This window comes from Taudactylus pleione, unplaced genomic scaffold, assembly GCF_031769625.1.
Source record: "Taudactylus pleione unplaced genomic scaffold, aTauple2 ptg000571l, whole genome shotgun sequence".
NCBI classification, from domain to species: domain Eukaryota; kingdom Metazoa; phylum Chordata; class Amphibia; order Anura; family Myobatrachidae; genus Taudactylus; species Taudactylus pleione.
In genome coordinates this window covers 4359737-4378505 of record NW_028284973.1, presented here as the reverse complement: position 1 = coordinate 4378505, position 18769 = coordinate 4359737, and the positions used below count along the sequence as shown (strand labels likewise).

The following is an 18769-nucleotide window of genomic DNA, read 5'->3' as shown; positions in this document are numbered from 1 at the left end:
GTCATCTGCCTATCATTTTATAGAATGTACTTGATAAATGCTACCTCAAAGCTGATTGGATGGTATTTGGAACTTCTACACTTTTTTCACTGCTTGGCACAGCAACCCCATAGTATTAGGGAGGCCTCTGCAACGGGCCCACAACAGCAATGGGGGGAGGGGATTGCCCTCTGTAATCCTGTCTGTCTATATGTGTTCACCCTGGTCTCTGTATTGTATGAATGACAGAATGTATGTTTCACAGAAATCAATTTTTATGTCAGTCTGATGCCTGATGTTCATACATTCCCTTAAACATTACTACTGTATGCCAGGGTTGCCTACCCTCCCGATTCGGGCGGGAGCCTCCCGATAAACGGGTGCAGCTCCCGCCCCCCCGAAAAGGCAGGCAAGCCTCCCGCCTGCCGCCGATCCCCCGACCCCCCCTCCGAATTACCTGATAAACCCCCGCAGCGGGGGGGCCGCTGACGCGATTCGCGTCATTTTGGCCCCACCCCCGGGGCTAAAATGACGCGATTGCGTGGCCCCACCCCCTGTCACGCCCGCAAACTGACCTCACCTCGTTTGGACCGCCCCCTTTTGCCGGCCACGCCCCCTGTGTTGCCGATCTGGCTGCTCCCTCCCGGAAGGAGCAGCCAGATTGTCGGCAAGTATGCTGTATGCTGTGCTGTCATTTTTTTTACTACTGCTCTGTACTACTGTACACTACAATGTACTGCCGTATACAGTGTTGTAATTCTTTACTGTGCTGTACTGCTGTATACAGTGTTGTACCTCTTTTTACTGTGCTGTACTGCCGTATACAGTGTTGTACTTTTCTTTACTGTGCTGTACTGCCGTATAGTGTTATACTTCAGTTTACTGTGCTGTACTGCTGTATACAGTGTTGTTCTTCAGTTTGCTGTGCTGTACTGCCGTATACACTGTTCCACTTCTGGTTGCTGTACTGTGCTGCACTATACTGCACACTGGCGTACAGTACTTCTGTTTGCTGCACTGTATGCGTTTTCATGTTATACAGTGTTGATATAATAAAGTTGTCTTTGTTTTGGTAGAAAGTTGGATATTATTCAGAAACTTTTACTAATGAAGTAACAAGCAGCGAGTGTTTTTTACGGTTTGTTTTTTGTTCATTACCAGATGCTTACACAGATAACGCTCCTGCTGAGGATCCTGTACATTCTCCTGACCTTAACTTCCCTGGGTTTCCTTCTAGAGCATAGGTGAGGACATCACAGGCACAGGATGCCTTCATTTGAAATGACTGGGCTGACTGATTAGGACGCTGTCCATAAGGCCAGAGGTAATACAGAGATATAGTGAATGTCACACTGAACGCTGTATTTACCGCCATTTTGTAATATCTAATAATGTAAATTTTTGAGGCGTAGTCCAGTTACTACATGGGGTGCGGCTGTTACGGTGCCCAAGGGTGAGGGTGCCCCTTCAAGGGCGGAACTTCACTATGTGAAATGTGCACTGTATTATTAAATAAGGCTTCATATTCAATGAATTAGATTAATACAAGTTATTAAATAGATATTTGTGCCCCCCCTTATCTTGTTGTAGGCCTAAAGCAGCATTATTTGAAACCGTCCGATGTTCCGTTTTTCTATTGCTTCAGAAATATGACTTCCTAACAACCGATATCCCATCGCTGGCAGGTATCTGTGAGGTAAGAAATCAGATCTATATATCGCTCTACCGTCCATTTTATTGACCGTATTGCTGCATGCCAGTGAAACAATATGCAAAGTAAATACTGGATAAGTATCGATTTAAACTATCCATATTATATATATATATTATATATATATATATATATTAGGGGTGTGCACCGGCTACTTTTCGTGTTTTGTGTTTTGGTTTTGGATCTGGATCTTTCTTCGTGTTTTGGATCTGGATTAGTTTTGCCAAAACCACCCTTCCGTGTTTTGGGTTCTGGGTTTTGTGTTTTGGATCTGTATTTTTTTGAAAAAAAGCATAATAACAGCTAAAATCACAGAATTTGTAGGTTTTTCTGCTCCTATGCTATTATTAACCTCAATAACCTTAATTTCCACTCATTTCCAGTCTATTCTGAACACCTCACACCTCACAATAGTGTTTTTATGTCCAAAAGGTTGCACCGAGGTAGCTGGTTGACTATGCTAAGAGATACGAGTGGGTGGCACAAACACGTGGTCCATCTAGGAGTGACACTGCAGTGGCAGACAGGATGGCAGTTTGAAAAACTAGGCCCCAAACTATACATAATGCAAAGAAAAAAAAGAGGTGCAAGATGGAATTGTCCTTGGGCCCTCCCACCCACCCTTATGTTGTATAAACAGGACATGCACACTTTAACAAACCAAACATTTCAGCGCCAGGGTCTGCCACACGACTGTGGCTGAAATGATTGGTTCGTTTGGGCCCCCACAAAACAAGCTGGCAATTAATCTGTCCCTGCACAAACTGGCTCTACGGAGGCAAGATGTCGTCCTCATCCTCCTCATCCACCGATTCCTCACCCTCTTCAGTGTTGTGTACATCCTCATCCTCACAGAGTATTAATTCGTCCCCGCTGGAATCCACAACCACAGGTCCCTCTGTACGTTCTGGAGGCTGGTCTCCCTGGAAGAGTTGATAATTCATTTTATGAACATCATCTTCTCCACATTTTGTGGAAGCAACCTCCTACGCCTTTCGCTGACAAGGTTCCCGGCTGCACTAAACACTCTTTCGGAGTACACACTGGAGGGGGGGCAACTCAGGTAAAATAGAGCCAGTTTGTACAGGGACCTCCAAATTGCTTCTTTTTCCTGCCAGTACAGGTACGGACTGTCTGACATGCCTACTTGGATGCTGTCACCGATGTAATCCTTTAACAGACAGACGCACGCTTGTCGCTGCTGCTTTGAGGATGCAAGTGCGGCTACAGCCCACACAATTCACAAAGACAGAAAAAAGAAGAAGAATATTTTTATTGTTTGTGTAGCACACTTTGAGGGTGTCACCACCCTTTAACAGACAGACGCACGCTTGTCGCTGCTGCTTTGAGGATGCAAGTGCAGCTACAGCCCACACAATTCACAAAGACAGAAAAAAAATAGTTTTTTATTTTTTGGAGCACTTTGAGAGTTACACCACCCTTTAACAGACAGATGCACGCTTGTCGCTGCTGCTTTGAGGATGCAAGTGCGGCTACAGCCCACACAATTCACAAAGACAGAAAAAAAAAGAATATTTTTATTGTTTGTGTAGCACACTTTGAGGGTGTCACCACCCTTTAACAGACAGACGCACGCTTGTCGCTGCTGCTTTGAGGATGCAAGTGCGGCTACATCGCACACAAGTCACAAACACATTAAAAAAATAGTTTTTTATTTTTTGGAGCACTTTGAGAGTTACACCACCCTTTAACAGACAGACGCACGCTTGTCGCTGCTGCTTTGAGGATGCAAGTGCGGCTACAGCCCACACAATTCACAAAGACAGAAAAAAAAAGAAGAATATTTTTATTGTTTGTGTAGCACACTTTGAGGGTGTCACCACCCTTTAACAGACAGATGCACGCTTGTCGCTGCTGCTTTAAGGATGCAGGTGCGGCTACAGCCCACAAATTTCACAAAGACAGAAAAAAAAAGAACAATATTTTAATCGTTTGTGTAGCACACTTTGAGGGTGTCACCACCCTTTAACAGACAGACGCACGCTTGTCGCTGCTGCTTTAAGGATGCAGGTGCGGCTACAGCCCACACATTTCACAAAGACAGAAAAAGAAAGAATATTTTTATTGTTTGTGGAGCGCACTTTGAGGGTTACACCATCCTTTAACAGACAGACGCACGCTTGTCGCTGCTGCTTTGAGGATGCAGGTGGAATCTAGACGGGATTTGGAACCGGGGACACACTACCTCCATCAATTGTCTAAATCCCACTGCACTAATGGCGGATACCGGACGCACGTCTAACACCAACATAGCAGTCAAGGCCTCAGTTATACGTTTTGCTTCAGGATGATTGCTGTCGTACTTCATCCTCATCGCTAGGGACTGTTGGAGGGTCAATTGTTTAGTAAAAGTAGTGATGTTCCTACTTCCTCTCTGGGATGATGAACAACTCCCAGCAGCAGCAACAGCACTAGGAGGAAGTGGTTCTTGATCTTTCCCTATTTTATTTTTATCGGAGAAAGTTTGGTCCTCCATTTATGTTATATTGATATATACGTGCGGCTAAAGCGCACACAAACACAGAAAATATTTTTTTATTTTTGCTGGAGAATAGTGCACTTTGTGGGTTACACCACCCTTTAAGAAATGAGCCAGCCGGCTCTTTACTTATGGGACACAGGCGCACGCTTGGCGCTGCTCCTTTGTTGATGCACGTGCAGCCACAGTGCACACAATTCACAAACACAGAAAATAATTTTTTTTTTGGTTTGGACTGGAGTGTACTTTGGGGGTTACAGCACCCTTTAACGGTCAAGCCAGCCGGCCCTTTACTTATGACACAGGCGCACGCTTGGCACTACTTTGTTGATGCATGTGCGGCTACTGCGCACACAATTCACAAACACAGAATATATATATGTTTTTGGTTTGGAGTGTACTTTGGGGGTTACAGCACCCTTTAACGGTCAAGCCAGCCGGCCCTTTACTTATGACACAGGCGCACGCTTGGCACTACTTTGTTGATACACGTGCGGCTACTGCGCACACAATTCACAAACACAGAAAAAATTTTTTTTTTAGTTTGGAGTGTACTTTGGGGGTTACAGCACCCTTTAACGGTCAAGCCAGCCGGCCCTTTACTTATGACACAGGCGCACGCTTGGCACTACTTTGTTGATGCACGTGCGGCTACTGCGCACACAATTCACAAACACAGAATATATATATTTTTTGGTTTTAAGTGTACTTTGGGGGTTACAGCACCCTTTAACGGTCAAGCCAGCCGGCCCTTTACTTATGACACAGGCACACGCTTGGCACTACTTTGTTGATGCACGTGCGGCTACTGCGCACACAATTCACAAACACAGAAAATATTATTTTTTTTGGTTTGGACTGGAGTGTACTTTGGGGGTTACAGCACCCTTTAACGGTCAAGCCAGCCGGCCCTTTACTTATGACACAGGCGCACGCTTGGCACTACTTTGTTGATGCACGTGCGGCTACTGCGCACACAATTCACAAACACAGAAAATATTTTTTTTTGGTTTGGACTGGAGTGTACTTTGGGGGTTACAGCACCCTTTAACGGTCAAGCCAGCCGGCCCTTTACTTATGACACAGGCACACGCTTGGCACTACTTTGTTGATGCACGTGCGGCTACTGCGCACACAATTCACAAACACAGAAAATATTTTTTTTTTGGTTTGGACTGGAGTGTACTTTGGGGGTTACAGCACCCTTTAACGGTCAAGCCAGCCGGCCCTTTACTTATGACACAGGCGCATGCTTGGCACTACTTTGTTGATGCACGTGCGGCTACTGCGCACACAATTCACAAACACAGAAAATATTTTTTTTTTGGTTTGGAGTGTACTTTGGGGGTTACAGCACCCTTTAACGGTCAAGCCAGCCGGCCCTTTACTTATGACACAGGCGCACGCTTGGCACTACTTTGTTGATGCACGTGCGGCTACTGCGCACACAATTCACAAAAACAGAAAATATTTTTTTTTTGGTTTGGAGTGTACTTTGGGGGTTACAGCACCCTTTAACGGTCAAGCCAGCCGGCCCTTTACTTATGACACAGGCGCACGCTTGGCACTACTTTGTTGATGCACGTGCGGCTACTGCGCACACAATTCACAAACACAGAAAATATTATTTTTTTTGGTTTGGACTGGAGTGTACTTTGGGGGTTACAGCACCCTTTAACGGTCAAGCCAGCCGGCCCTTTACTTATGACACAGGCGCACGCTTGGCACTTCTTTGTTGATGCACGTGCGGCTACTGCGCACACAATTCACAAACACAGAAAATAATTTTTTTTTTGGTTTGGACTGGAGTGTACTTTGGGGGTTACAGCACCCTTTAACGGTCAAGCCAGCCGGCCCTTTACTTATGACACAGGCGCACGCTTGGCACTACTTTGTTGATGCATGTGCGGCTACTGCGCACACAATTCACAAACACACAAAAAATATAATTTTTTTAGCACTTGGGGGGAGCACCCCTGATGGACAGAGCACCCCCTGGACAACACTACAGCACCCCTTTAGGACTGGGACACTGCACAGGACTTTGGAGTGGACACAGTGCCTATGGAGAACTGACTGCACAACACAGTCCAGCCAGCCCCTATGGACTTTGAAGTAGTGGACACAGCCCCTATTAACAACAGCAGCACAGCACAACACAGCCAGCCCCTATGGTCTTTGAAGTAGTGGACAACAGCAGCACTACACTACACTACACAGCCCAGCCAGCCCTAACTCCCACCCTCCCTCTTCACTGTCCACAGCCGAGTGAGAAAATGGCGCAGACGCGGGTACCTTATATAGGTTCCAAAACCCGCGAGACTCGGAAGGCGGGATGATGACGTTTTGCCTCGATTTCAGATCCGAGTCAGGCGGGAAAAGCCGAGCCTGACTCTGATCGGCCTCGGATCGGGGGGGTTCGGATTTCAGAAATCCGAACCCGCTCACCCCTAATATATATATATATATATATATATATATATATATTTTAGGGATGTGCAGGCTCGGATAGGTTCGAATTTACACGCCGAGTTCGGATTTTTCCCTCCAAAAATCGGGTCTCACAGAAAGAGGCAAAACGTCATATTTCATGGACAAACATCATCTTCCATGGACTTTTGTCAAGGAATGATGATTGTCCATGAAATATATATATATATATATATATATATATATATATATATATACATATTTATATATTCTTCTGTAAATTTTACGGTCATTATTTGCTAACTGACCCACAATGGTTTCTTTGTTGTAATCCTGCACATAACTCAGCCATATTTTGCCTCAGTGCGGTGCCTGTGATTGCTCCATTGTTTCTCTCTGCTTCCTGAGACAAAAACCTTCAAATATCCCCTTAACAAGGTGCATTAGTTGTGTGTTATTACTGCAGTGTTTGGCTGCTTTGACCCATTTTTATCCCAGTATTTATGGCATGTTTATGCTCACTGAGCCTCTGCTATAGCCTGCTCCTGCTTTCCACGGCACAGATCCGCTCCAGATTCCTCTGGCACTTCATAAACTAGTCTGAACTCCACCGTAGCGTTCTTAGGTGTTCTTGTGTTTACCAGGTATCAGGATAGTGGTTTTCAAGATGGAGTTGGGAGAAGTTTATGAAGTGTCATATGAATGCAGAGCAAGCTATAAAGGGGGAACCAATTGTTTGGAGACGTATGTGGAATAAATTTTAGAATTGTATAGGATGTGCTGGCCTGTTTTTTAAGGAATTATTTCCAACTTTTTTTCTATTTTATTTTATTTAAAAAAAAAAAAAAAAAAGCCAACCACAGGATGCTTCTATACATGGAGTAGCGTAAAAATGGAATCAATATCGTGATGCAAATGTATGGTGAGATTAATGCCAATTTCACAAAACATAATACGGCTTCTGATGTATCAAGTTTCTGAAATAATAGTTACCATAATTTGTGGACTTACAGAAAAACAATAGATGCATGCTAACAGCTGCCATCGCTGGGGTAAATATATATATTGTGGCTCTTAAACTTACTTGTTTTATGAGGTTTAGATGAGCAGCTAAAAACCATTTAAACCATTTTGTGTGCATTACCGTGACATGTCTGGCACAAATCCACTCATAAATATTTTACCTGTTTTGATGAGGTTAAAAGGTTGCAAGAGCCTTACTGTAACTGGAGAACTAACCGGCACAGTGATCCAGGAGACATGTATTGTATGCCAGGTATAAAGTATAAAACTCATGGGCAACAGGCGACCCCCCCAACTGCTATCTGCGGCCCACAGATCATTCCTGCTCTATTGTCAGATTTCTTTGTTACAGCTTGTAACACTTGTTTAATATATCTGCTGATATGTTATTACAGATGTCACTCTTTCTTTAATTAAATGTGTGGTTTAATGTTATTACTGAGATTAAGGGAAAAGTGTGGCATGGGGCAAGTTTAAGAGAGGAGAGGGCCCGTGTGCAGCCAGTGTGCGGGCCCCTGCCTCTGGCAGCACAGTAGACTCTGCCTCTGCATCATGTTCCTGGTGACGTCTCTGCAAATCTCCGGGAAAATGGCTGCTGCACCATATTCCCATTGATTTCTGCTGCTCCGCAGAGCTGGACGATGCTGGACTCCGGAGTGGTAAATATAAATATATGTGTGCAGGGTATGCGGTATAGGCCCTTCCCACGGATCCAAGTGCCTGTCTGCACCAGCACACCCTGCACTTATTATAGATACGCCAATGCATGTGGCCCTTCTTAAGGTTAGAGGGCCCCTGAAGTGTATCAGGTAGCCCATCGCTGCTGTATCTTTCCAATCGTTGTGGAGACGCATGCATTATACTGCAGAGCTGGAACCCCTTTCCTGTGTTTCCGCTGAGGGAGTTGGCAACTTGTATTTTTGTGAAGTTCGTTCCCAGAATTAAACATAGAAAATAGGATTTGATGCCAGAGAAGAACCAGCTGGCCTGTCTAGTGTGCCCACTGCAAAACCTATTTCATCATCTTTTTATTTTTGTATTGCAATTAAACAAATAAAATAGAGAACGACTAAGCTGGCTCTACAAGCTAAATGTATGCAGGTCGCTGTAAGCGGTTCTCCCAACATGGCAAGATCAGAAAATGTCAGCGTCCTACTTACAGATGTGTCAGGAGAATGATCTAGGCTAGGGAAAAGCAGCAGCCTAGTACTTCTGTCACATATATAATGCAAGCCTAAAGCCTATGGCATGATACAATATAAAATGACCAAAAACTAGGGGTGTGCATCGGCCACTTTTCGTGTTTTGTGTTTTGGTTTTGGATCTGGATCTTTCTTCGTGTTTTGGATCTGGATTGGTTTTGCCAAAACCACCCTTCCGTGTTTTGGGTTCTGGGTTTTGTGTTTTGGATCTGTATTTTTTTGAAAAAAAGCATAAAAACAGCTAAAATCACAGAATTTGTAGGTTTTTCTGCTCCTATGCTATTATTAACCTCAATAACCTTAATTTCCACTCATTTCCAGTCTATTCTGAACACCTCACACCTCACAATAGTGTTTTTATGTCCAAAAGGTTGCACCGAGGTAGCTGGATGACTATGCTAAGCGACACGAGTGGGCGGCACAAACACGTGACCCATCTAGGAGTGACACTGCAGTGGCAGACAGGATGGCAGTTAGAAAAACTAGGCCCCAAACTGTACATAATGCAAAGAAAAAAAGAGGTGCAAGATGGAATTGTCCTTGGGCCCTCCCACCCACCCTTATGTTGTATAAACAGGACATGCACACTTTAACAAATCAATCATTTCAGCGCCAGGGTCTGCCACACAACTGTGGCTGAAATGATTGGTTCGTTTGGGCCCCCACAAAACAAGCTGGCAATTAATGTGTCCCTGCACAAACTGGCTCTACGGAGGCAAGATGTCATCCTCATCCTCCTCATCCACCGATTCCTCACCCTCTTCAGTGTGTACATCCTCATCCTCACAAAGTATTAACTCGTCCCCACTTGAATCCACCACCACAGGTCCCTCTGTACGTTCTGGAGGCTGGTCTCCCTGGAAGAGCTGATAATTCATTTTGATGAACATCATCTTCTCCACATTCTGTGGAAGCAACCTCCTACGCCTTTCGCTGACAAGGTTCCCGGCTGCACTAAACACTCTTTCGGAGTACACACTGGAGGGGGGGCAACTCAGGTAAAATAGAGCCAGTTTGTACAGGGGCCTCCAAATTGCCTCTTTTTCCTGCCAGTACAGGTATGGACTGTCTGACATGCCTACTTGGATGCTGTCACCGATGTAATCCTCCACCATTCTGTCAATGGTGACAGTATCATATGCAGTGACAGTAGACATGTCAGAAATTGTTGCCAGGTCCTTCAGTCCGGACCAGATGTCCAAACTTGGTCCTGCCTGCCCTGCATCACCGCCAGCGGGTTGCTTAGGATACCTAAGTTTTTTCCTGGCAGCCCCAGTTGCGGGAGAAAATGAAGAAGGAGCCGTTGACGTGTCACGTTCCGCTTCAGCTGACAGTGTGTTCACCAGCAGGTCTTTGCACCTCTGCAGGCTTGTGTCGGCCGGAAAGAGAGACACCACATAGGCTTTAAACCTAGGATCGAGCACGGTGGCCAAAATGTAGTGGTCTGATTTCAACAGATTGACCACCCTGGAATCCTGGCAAAGCGAATGAAGGGCTTCATCCACAAGTCCCACATGCCGAGCGGAATCGCTCCGTCTTAGCTCCTCCTTCACTTTCTCCAGCTGCTTCTGCAAAAGCCTGATGAGGGGAATGACCTGACTCAAGCTGGCAGTGTCTGAACTGACTTCACGTGTGGCAAGTTCGAAGGGCTGAAGAACCTTGCACAACACGGAAATCATTCTCCACTGCGCTTGAGTCAGGTGCATACCCCCTCCTTTGCCTATGTCATAGGTGGATGTATAGGCTTGTATGGCCTTTTGCTGCTCCTCCATCCTCTGAAGCATATAGAGGGTTGAGTTCCACCGCGTCACAACCTCTTGCTTCAGGTGATGGCGGGGCAGGTTCAAGAGTGTTTGCTGGCGCTCCAGTCTTCGGCACGCAGTCGCTGAATGGCGAAAGTGGCCAGAAATTTTTATGGGCCACCCAAAGCGTCTCCTGCACGCCCCTGTCGCTTTTCAGAAAATTCTGCACCACCAAGTTTATTGTGTGAGCAAAACATGGGACGTGCTGGAATTTGCCCAGATGTAATGCCCGCACAATATTGGTGGCGTTGTCAGATATCACAAATCCCCAGGAGAGTCTAAGTGGGGTAAGCCACTGGGCGATGATTTCCCTCAGTTTCTCTAAGAGGTTGTCGGCGGTGTGCCTCTTACTGAAACCGGTGATACACAGCGTAGCCTGCCTTGTAACGAGCTGGCGTTTCTGAGATGCTGCTACTGGTGACGCTGCTGCTGTTGCTGCGTAAGGTGATACATCTACCCAGTGGGCTGTCACAGTCATATAGTCCTTAGTCTGCCCTGTTCCACTTGTCCACATGTCCGTGGTTAAGTGGACATTGTGTACAACGGCATTTTTCAGGACACTGAGGACACTTTTTCTGACGTTTCTGTACAGTCTCGGTATCGCCTGCCTAGTGAAGTGGAATCTAGACGGGATTTGGAACCGGGGACACACTACCTCCATCAATTGTCTAAATCCCACTGCACTAATGGCGGATACCGGACGCACGTCTAACACCAACATAGCAGTCAAGGCCTCAGTTATACGTTTTGCTTCAGGATGACTGCTGTCGTACTTCATCCTCCTCGCTAAGGACTGTTGGAGGGTCAATTGTTTAGTAAAAGTAGTGGTGTTCCTACTTCCTCTCTGGGATGATGAACGACTCCCAGCAGCAGCAGCAGCAACAGCAGCAGCGGCAGCAGTAGGCGTAGCAATGCAGGATCCTCCGGAGGAATCCCGGATAGGAGAGTCAGTCATGCCAGTGATATGGCCTGCAGGACTACTTCCGATCCTGACTAAGGAGGAAATTGACGAGGAGGGAGTTGACGGTGTGGTTTGCAGGCGCTTGGATACAACAGGACAACGGGATTTAGGTGTCCCTGGACTGCTTACGGTCTGAGCCAAAGTTTCTGAACTTGACAGTAACTTTTTATGAACGCGCTGCAGGTGCCGTATAAGGGAGGATGTTCCTAGGTGGTTGACGTCCCTACCCCTACTTATTTCACCTTTACATATGGTACATATGGCAAGACAGTTGTTGTCCGGATTTGGATAGAAATATTGCCAGACCAAAGAGGTGGAATGTTTGGTCTTCTGCCCAGGCATGACCGTGATGGGCTTTTTCATCCCACGGACAACAACTGTCTCCCCCGGAGCCTGATTTAAACAAACCACATCACCATCAGAATCCTCCTCGCCAACTTCCTCCTCAGCGCCAGCTACACCAGTATCCTCATCCTGTTGTACTTCAACAGTGACATCTTCAATTTGCATATCAGCAAGTGGACTGTGGGTGCTCCTTTCAGCACTTGCAGGGGGCGTGCAAATGGTGGAAAGAGCCACCTCTTCCCGTCCAGTGCTGGGAAGGTCAGGCATCGCAACCACCACCACACTTGGACTCTCCTTGGGGATTTGTGATATCTTCTTAGAAAGCACAGTTCTTCGCTGTGCTTTTGCCAGCTTAACTCTTTTGATTTTTTTAGTGGGAGGAGTGCTTCCATCGTCATGTGAAGCTGAACCACTAGTCATGAACATACTAGGGATCGACCTTAGCCGTTCCTTGCCACTCCGTGTCGTAAATGGCATATTGGCAAGTTTACGTTTCTCTTAAGCTGATTTAAATGTCTTTTTCAAGGTCATTTTCCTGAACTTTGCCATTTGGGATTGTATGTGCCCTCTACTATGACATTGGGCATCGGCCTTGGCAGACGACGTTGATGGCATGTTATCGTCTATGTCATGACTAGTGGCAGCAGCTTCAGCACTAGGAGGAAGTGGTTCTTGATCTTTCTCTATTTTATTTTTATCGGAGAAAGTTTGGTCCTCCATTTATGTTATATCGATTTGATATATACGTGCGGCTAAACACAGAAAATAATTTTTTTTTTGGTTTGGACTGGAGTGTACTTTGTGGGTTACAGCACCCTTTAACGGTCAAGCCAGCCGGCCCTTTACTTATGACACAGGCGCACTCTTGGCACTACTTTGTTGATGCACGTGCGGCTACTGCGCACACAATTCACAAACACAGAAAATAATTTTTTTTTGGTTTGGACTGGAGTGTACTTTGGGGGTTACAGCACCCTTTAACGGTCAAGCCAGCCGGCCCTTTACTTATGACACAGGCGCACGCTTGGCACTACTTTGTTGATGCACGTGCGGCTACTGCGCACACAATTCACAAACACAGAAAATAATTTTTTTTTGGTTTGGACTGGAGTGTACTTTCGGGGGTTACAGCACCCTTTAACGGTCAAGCCAGCCGGCCCTTTACTTATGACACAGGCGCACGCTTGGCACTACTTTGTTGATGCACGTGCGGCTACTGCGCACACAATTCACAAACACAGAAAATAATTTTTTTTTGGTTTGGACTGGAGTGTACTTTCGGGGGTTACAGCACCCTTTAACGGTCAAGCCAGCCGGCCCTTTACTTATGACACAGGCGCACGCTTGGCACTACTTTGTTGATGCACGTGCGGCTACTGCGCACACAATTCACAAACACAGAAAATAATTTTTTTTTAGGTTTGGACTGGAGTGTACTTTCGGGGGTTACAGCACCCTTAACGGTCAAGCCAGCCGGCCCTTTACTTATGACACAGGCGCACGCTTGGCACTACTTTGTTGATGCATGTGCGGCTACTGCGCACACAATTCACAAACACAGAAAATAATTTTTTTTTTGGTTTGGACTGGAGTGTACTTTCGGGGGTTACAGCACCCTTAACGGTCAAGCCAGCCGGCCCTTTACTTATGACACAGGCGCACGCTTGGCACTACTTTGTTGATGCACGTGCGGCTACTGCGCACACAATTCACAAACACAGAAAATAATTTTTTTTTGGTTTGGACTGGAGTGTACTTTCAGGGGTTACAGCACCCTTTAACGGTCAAGCCAGCCGGCCCTTTACTTATGACACAGGCGCACGCTTGGCACTACTTTGTTGATGCACGTGCGGCTACTGCGCACACAATTCACAAACACAGAAAATAATTTTTTTTTGGTTTGGACTGGAGTGTACTTTCGGGGGTTACAGCACCCTTTAACGGTCAAGCCAGCCGGCCCTTTACTTATGACACAGGCGCACTCTTGGCACTACTTTGTTGATGCACGTGCGGCTACTGCGCACACAATTCACAAACACAGAAAATAATTTTTTTTTAGGTTTGGACTGGAGTGTACTTTCGGGGGTTACAGCACCCTTAACGGTCAAGCCAGCCGGCCCTTTACTTATGACACAGGCGCACGCTTGGCACTACTTTGTTGATGCACGTGCGGCTACTGCGCACACAATTCACAAACACAGAAAATAATTTTTTTTTGGTTTGGACTGGAGTGTACTTTCGGAGGTTACAGCACCCTTTAACGGTCAAGCCAGCCGGCCCTTTACTTATGACACAGGCGCACGCTTGGCACTACTTTGTTGATGCACGTGCGGCTACTGCGCACACAATTCACAAACACAGAAAATAATTTTTTTTTAGGTTTGGACTGGAGTGTACTTTCGGGGGTTACAGCACCCTTAACGGTCAAGCCAGCCGGCCCTTTACTTATGACACAGGCGCATGCTTGGCACTACTTTGTTGATGCACGTGCGGCTACTGCGCACACAATTCACAAACACAGAAAATAATTTTTTTTTTGGTTTGGACTGGAGTGTACTTTCGGGGGTTACAGCACCCTTAACGGTCAAGCCAGCCGGCCCTTTACTTATGACACAGGCGCACGCTTGGCACTACTTTGTTGATGCACGTGCGGCTACTGCGCACACAATTCACAAACACAGAAAATAATTTTTTTTTTGGTTTGGACTGGAGTGTACTTTCGGGGGTTACAGCACCCTTAACGGTCAAGCCAGCCGGCCCTTTACTTATGACACAGGCGCACGTTTGGCACTACTTTGTTGATGCACGTGCGGCTACTGCGCACACAATTCACAAACACAGAAAATAATTTTTTTTTTGGTTTGGACTGGAGTGTACTTTCGGGGGTTACAGCACCCTTAACGGTCAAGCCAGCCGGCCCTTTACTTATGACACAGGCGCACGTTTGGCACTACTTTGTTGATGCACGTGCGGCTACTGCGCACACAATTCACAAACACAGAAAATAATTTTTTTTTTGGTTTGGACTGGAGTGTACTTTCGGGGGTTACAGCACCCTTAACGGTCAAGCCAGCCGGCCCTTTACTTATGACACAGGCGCACGCTTGGCACTACTTTGTTGATGCACGTGCGGCTACTGCGCACACAATTCACAAACACAGAAAATAATTTTTTTTTTGGTTTGGACTGGAGTGTACTTTCGGGGGTTACAGCACCCTTAACGGTCAAGCCAGCCGGCCCTTTACTTATGACACAGGCGCACGCTTGGCACTACTTTGTTGATGCACGTGCGGCTACTGCGCACACAATTCACAAACACAGAAAATAATTTTTTTTTAGGTTTGGACTGGAGTGTACTTTCAGGGGTTACAGCACCCTTAACGGTCAAGCCAGCCGGCCCTTTACTTATGACACAGGCGCACGCTTGGCACTACTTTGTTGATGCACGTGCGGCTACTGCGCACACAATTCACAAACACAGAAAATAATTTTTTTTTGGTTTGGACTGGAGTGTACTTTCGGGGGTTACAGCACCCTTTAACGGTCAAGCCAGCTGGCCCTTTACTTATGACACAGGCGCACGCTTGGCACTACTTTGTTGATGCACGTGCGGCTACTGCGCACACAATTCACAAACACAGAAAATAATTTTTTTTTAGGTTTGGACTGGAGTGTACTTTCGGGGGTTACAGCACCCTTAACGGTCAAGCCAGCCGGCCCTTTACTTATGACACAGGCGCACGCTTGGCACTACTTTGTTGATGCACGTGCGGCTACTGCGCACACAATTCACAAACACAGAAAATAATTTTTTTTTTGGTTTGGACTGGAGTGTACTTTCGGGGGTTACAGCACCCTTAACGGTCAAGCCAGCCGGCCCTTTACTTATGACACAGGCGCACGCTTGGCACTACTTTGTTGATGCACGTGCGGCTACTGCGCACACAATTCACAAACACAGAAAATAATTTTTTTGGGGGTTTGGACTGGAGTGTACTTTCGGGGGTTACAGCACCCTTAACGGTCAAGCCAGCCGGCCCTTTACTTATGACACAGGCGCACGTTTGGCACTACTTTGTTGATGCACGTGCGGCTACTGCGCACACAATTCACAAACACAGAAAATAATTTTTTTTTTGGTTTGGACTGGAGTGTACTTTCGGGGGTTACAGCACCCTTAACGGTCAAGCCAGCCGGCCCTTTACTTATGACACAGGCGCACGTTTGCCACTACTTTGTTGATGCACGTGCGGCTACTGCGCACACAATTCACAAACATAGAAAATAATTTTTTTTTTGGTTTGGACTGGAGTGTACTTTCGGGGGTTACAGCACCCTTAACGATCAAGCCAGCCGGCCCTTTACTTATGACACAGGCGCACGCTTGGCACTACTTTGTTGATGCACGTGCGGCTACTGCGCACACAATTCACAAACACAGAAAATAATTTTTTTTTTGGTTTGGACTGGAGTGTACTTTCGGGGGTTACAGCACCCTTAACGGTCAAGCCAGCCGGCCCTTTACTTATGACACAGGCGCACGCTTGGCACTACTTTGTTGATGCACGTGCGGCTACTGCGCACACAATTCACAAACACAGAAAATAATTTTTTTTTGGTTTGGACTGGAGTGTACTTTCGGGGGTTACAGCACCCTTTAACGGTCAAGCCAGCCGGCCCTTTACTTATGACACAGGCGCACGCTTGGCACTACTTTGTTGATGCACGTGCGGCTACTGCGCACACAATTCACAAACACAGAAAATATATTATTTTTTTAGCACTTGGGGGGAGCACCCCTGATGGACAGAGCACCCCCTGGACAACACTACAGCACCCCTTTAGGACTGGGACACTGCACAGGACTTTGGAGTGGACACAGCCCCTATGGAGAACTGACTGCACAACACAGTCCAGCCAGCCCCTATGGACTTTGAAGTAGTGGACACAGCCCCTATTAACAACAGCAGCACAGCACAACACAGCCAGCCCCTATGGACTTTGAAGTAGTGGACAACAGCAGCACTACACTACACTACACTACACAGCACTAACTCCCACCCTCCCTCTTCACTGTCCACAGCCGAGTGAGAAAATGGCGCCGACGCGGGTACCTTATATAGGATCCAAAACCCGCGAGACTCGGAAGGCGGGATGATGACGTTTTGCCTCGATGTCAGATCCGAGTCAGGCGGGAAAAGTCGAGCCTGACTCGGATCGGACTCGGATCGGGGGGGCTCGGGGGGGTTCGGATTTCAGAAATCCGAACCCGCTCACCCCTACCAAAAACACAGTAGGAGTAATGAGTGAACATTAGCATGTATGCACACAGCAAGGTTGCAACCGTCCAATGATGCAACGTACAATTCTGAATCTTACTGTAAGTAAGCAATAAGGAAAGAAAAACTTGCATGTGCAGTTCAGCCAGTATTTGCCGTCGATGAGGTCTCTGGATGCGTACGGTCATGCATATGGTTGGAAATATGTTTTTTGCGTGAGCTTTTCGGTACAGTCATTTACACCCATTTTGTGACCAACTGTACATTAGCACCCTAAACATTATTGGTAAGACCCAGGGGTTAAAGTGGGCCGGAACGGGGTGGAACTGCGTTCCGTCAGTTCTATTTGGAGACGGAACCAGTTCCGCCTCCTCCAGCCCACCTTACCCAGCCAGTGAGTCAGCCCTGCGCCGCAGGGAGTTGCCGGGTGCCCGCTGAGATTTTGTTACCAGCAGGTGCCCGGCTCTTTCCCTACAGCTGCAGCCGGAGGTTGGAGTTCACTCGTGAGCTCCGACTTCCGGCTCCCGCAGTGTGCAACTCTGCACTATAGGAGAGACTTCATGACGTCTCTCCCATGGTTCCGAGGAGCGGCGGATGTCAACGGACGCAGGAGCTGGTCTAAAGGTAAGTATTACTGTATTTTTATTTGTGTAAGAGGCATTACTACAGGGGGCATTACTACAGGAGACATTACTACTGGGGGCGCTAGGGGGCTTTACTACTGGTGCATTACTACTGGGGGCATTACTACTAGGGGCACAAGTGGGCATTAATACTGGGGGTACTACTTCTGGGGGCATTACTACAGGGGGTACTACTACCTGGGCATTACTACTGGAGACACTATGGGGCATTACTACAGAGGACACTACTACTGGGGGCATTACTACTGGGGGCATTACTACAGAGGTGATTACTACTGGGGGCATTACTACTGGTGCATTACTACTGGGGACACTACTACTGGGGGCATTATTACTAGGGGCACTAAGGGGCATTACTACAGAGGTGATTACTACTGGGGGCATTACTACTGGTAGCACTAAGGGGCATTACTACTGGTGCATTACTACTGGGGACACTACTACTGGGGGCATTACTACTAGGCACACTAAGGGGCATTACTACTGGGGGCATTACTACAGGGGGAATTACTAAAGGAGACACTACTACTGGGGGCACTACTACAGGGGGCTTTACCACTGGGGCACTGCATAAGGGGCACCACTCCTGGGACCACTGCATAAGGGGCACCACTACAGGGAGCATTCAATAAGGGGCACTACTGCTGTGGGCATTGTATAAGAAACACTACTACTGTGAGCATTGTGTATAAGGGGCACTAATGTGGGCATTGTGTAAATGGGGCACTACTGTGTGTCATAACATGAATAAGAGACACTACTATGTGGTGTAATGTGAATTAGGGGCACTATGTGCGGTGTAATGTGAATAAGATTGTGCCACTGTGTGGCGTAATTTGAATTGGGGATACTATTGTATGACCACGCCCCTTTCTTTTGATACCACGCCCCTT

The 18769-nt window shown here is 46.8% G+C and overlaps 1 protein-coding gene across 2 annotated transcripts in view; it reads left to right on the top strand.

Annotated features, from left to right (window-relative positions):
• Positions 1 to 18769, top strand: part of AGMO (alkylglycerol monooxygenase) — a 289406-nt gene that overhangs the window by 177351 nt on the left and 93286 nt on the right. For both annotated transcript variants that reach the window (XM_088453145.1, XM_088453144.1), the window contains exons 12-13: positions 1141 to 1223; positions 1570 to 1675. In XM_088453145.1, the coding sequence (XP_088309271.1) occupies positions 1141 to 1223; positions 1570 to 1675 (189 nt within the window). The remainder of the gene's footprint in view (positions 1 to 1140; positions 1224 to 1569; positions 1676 to 18769) is intronic.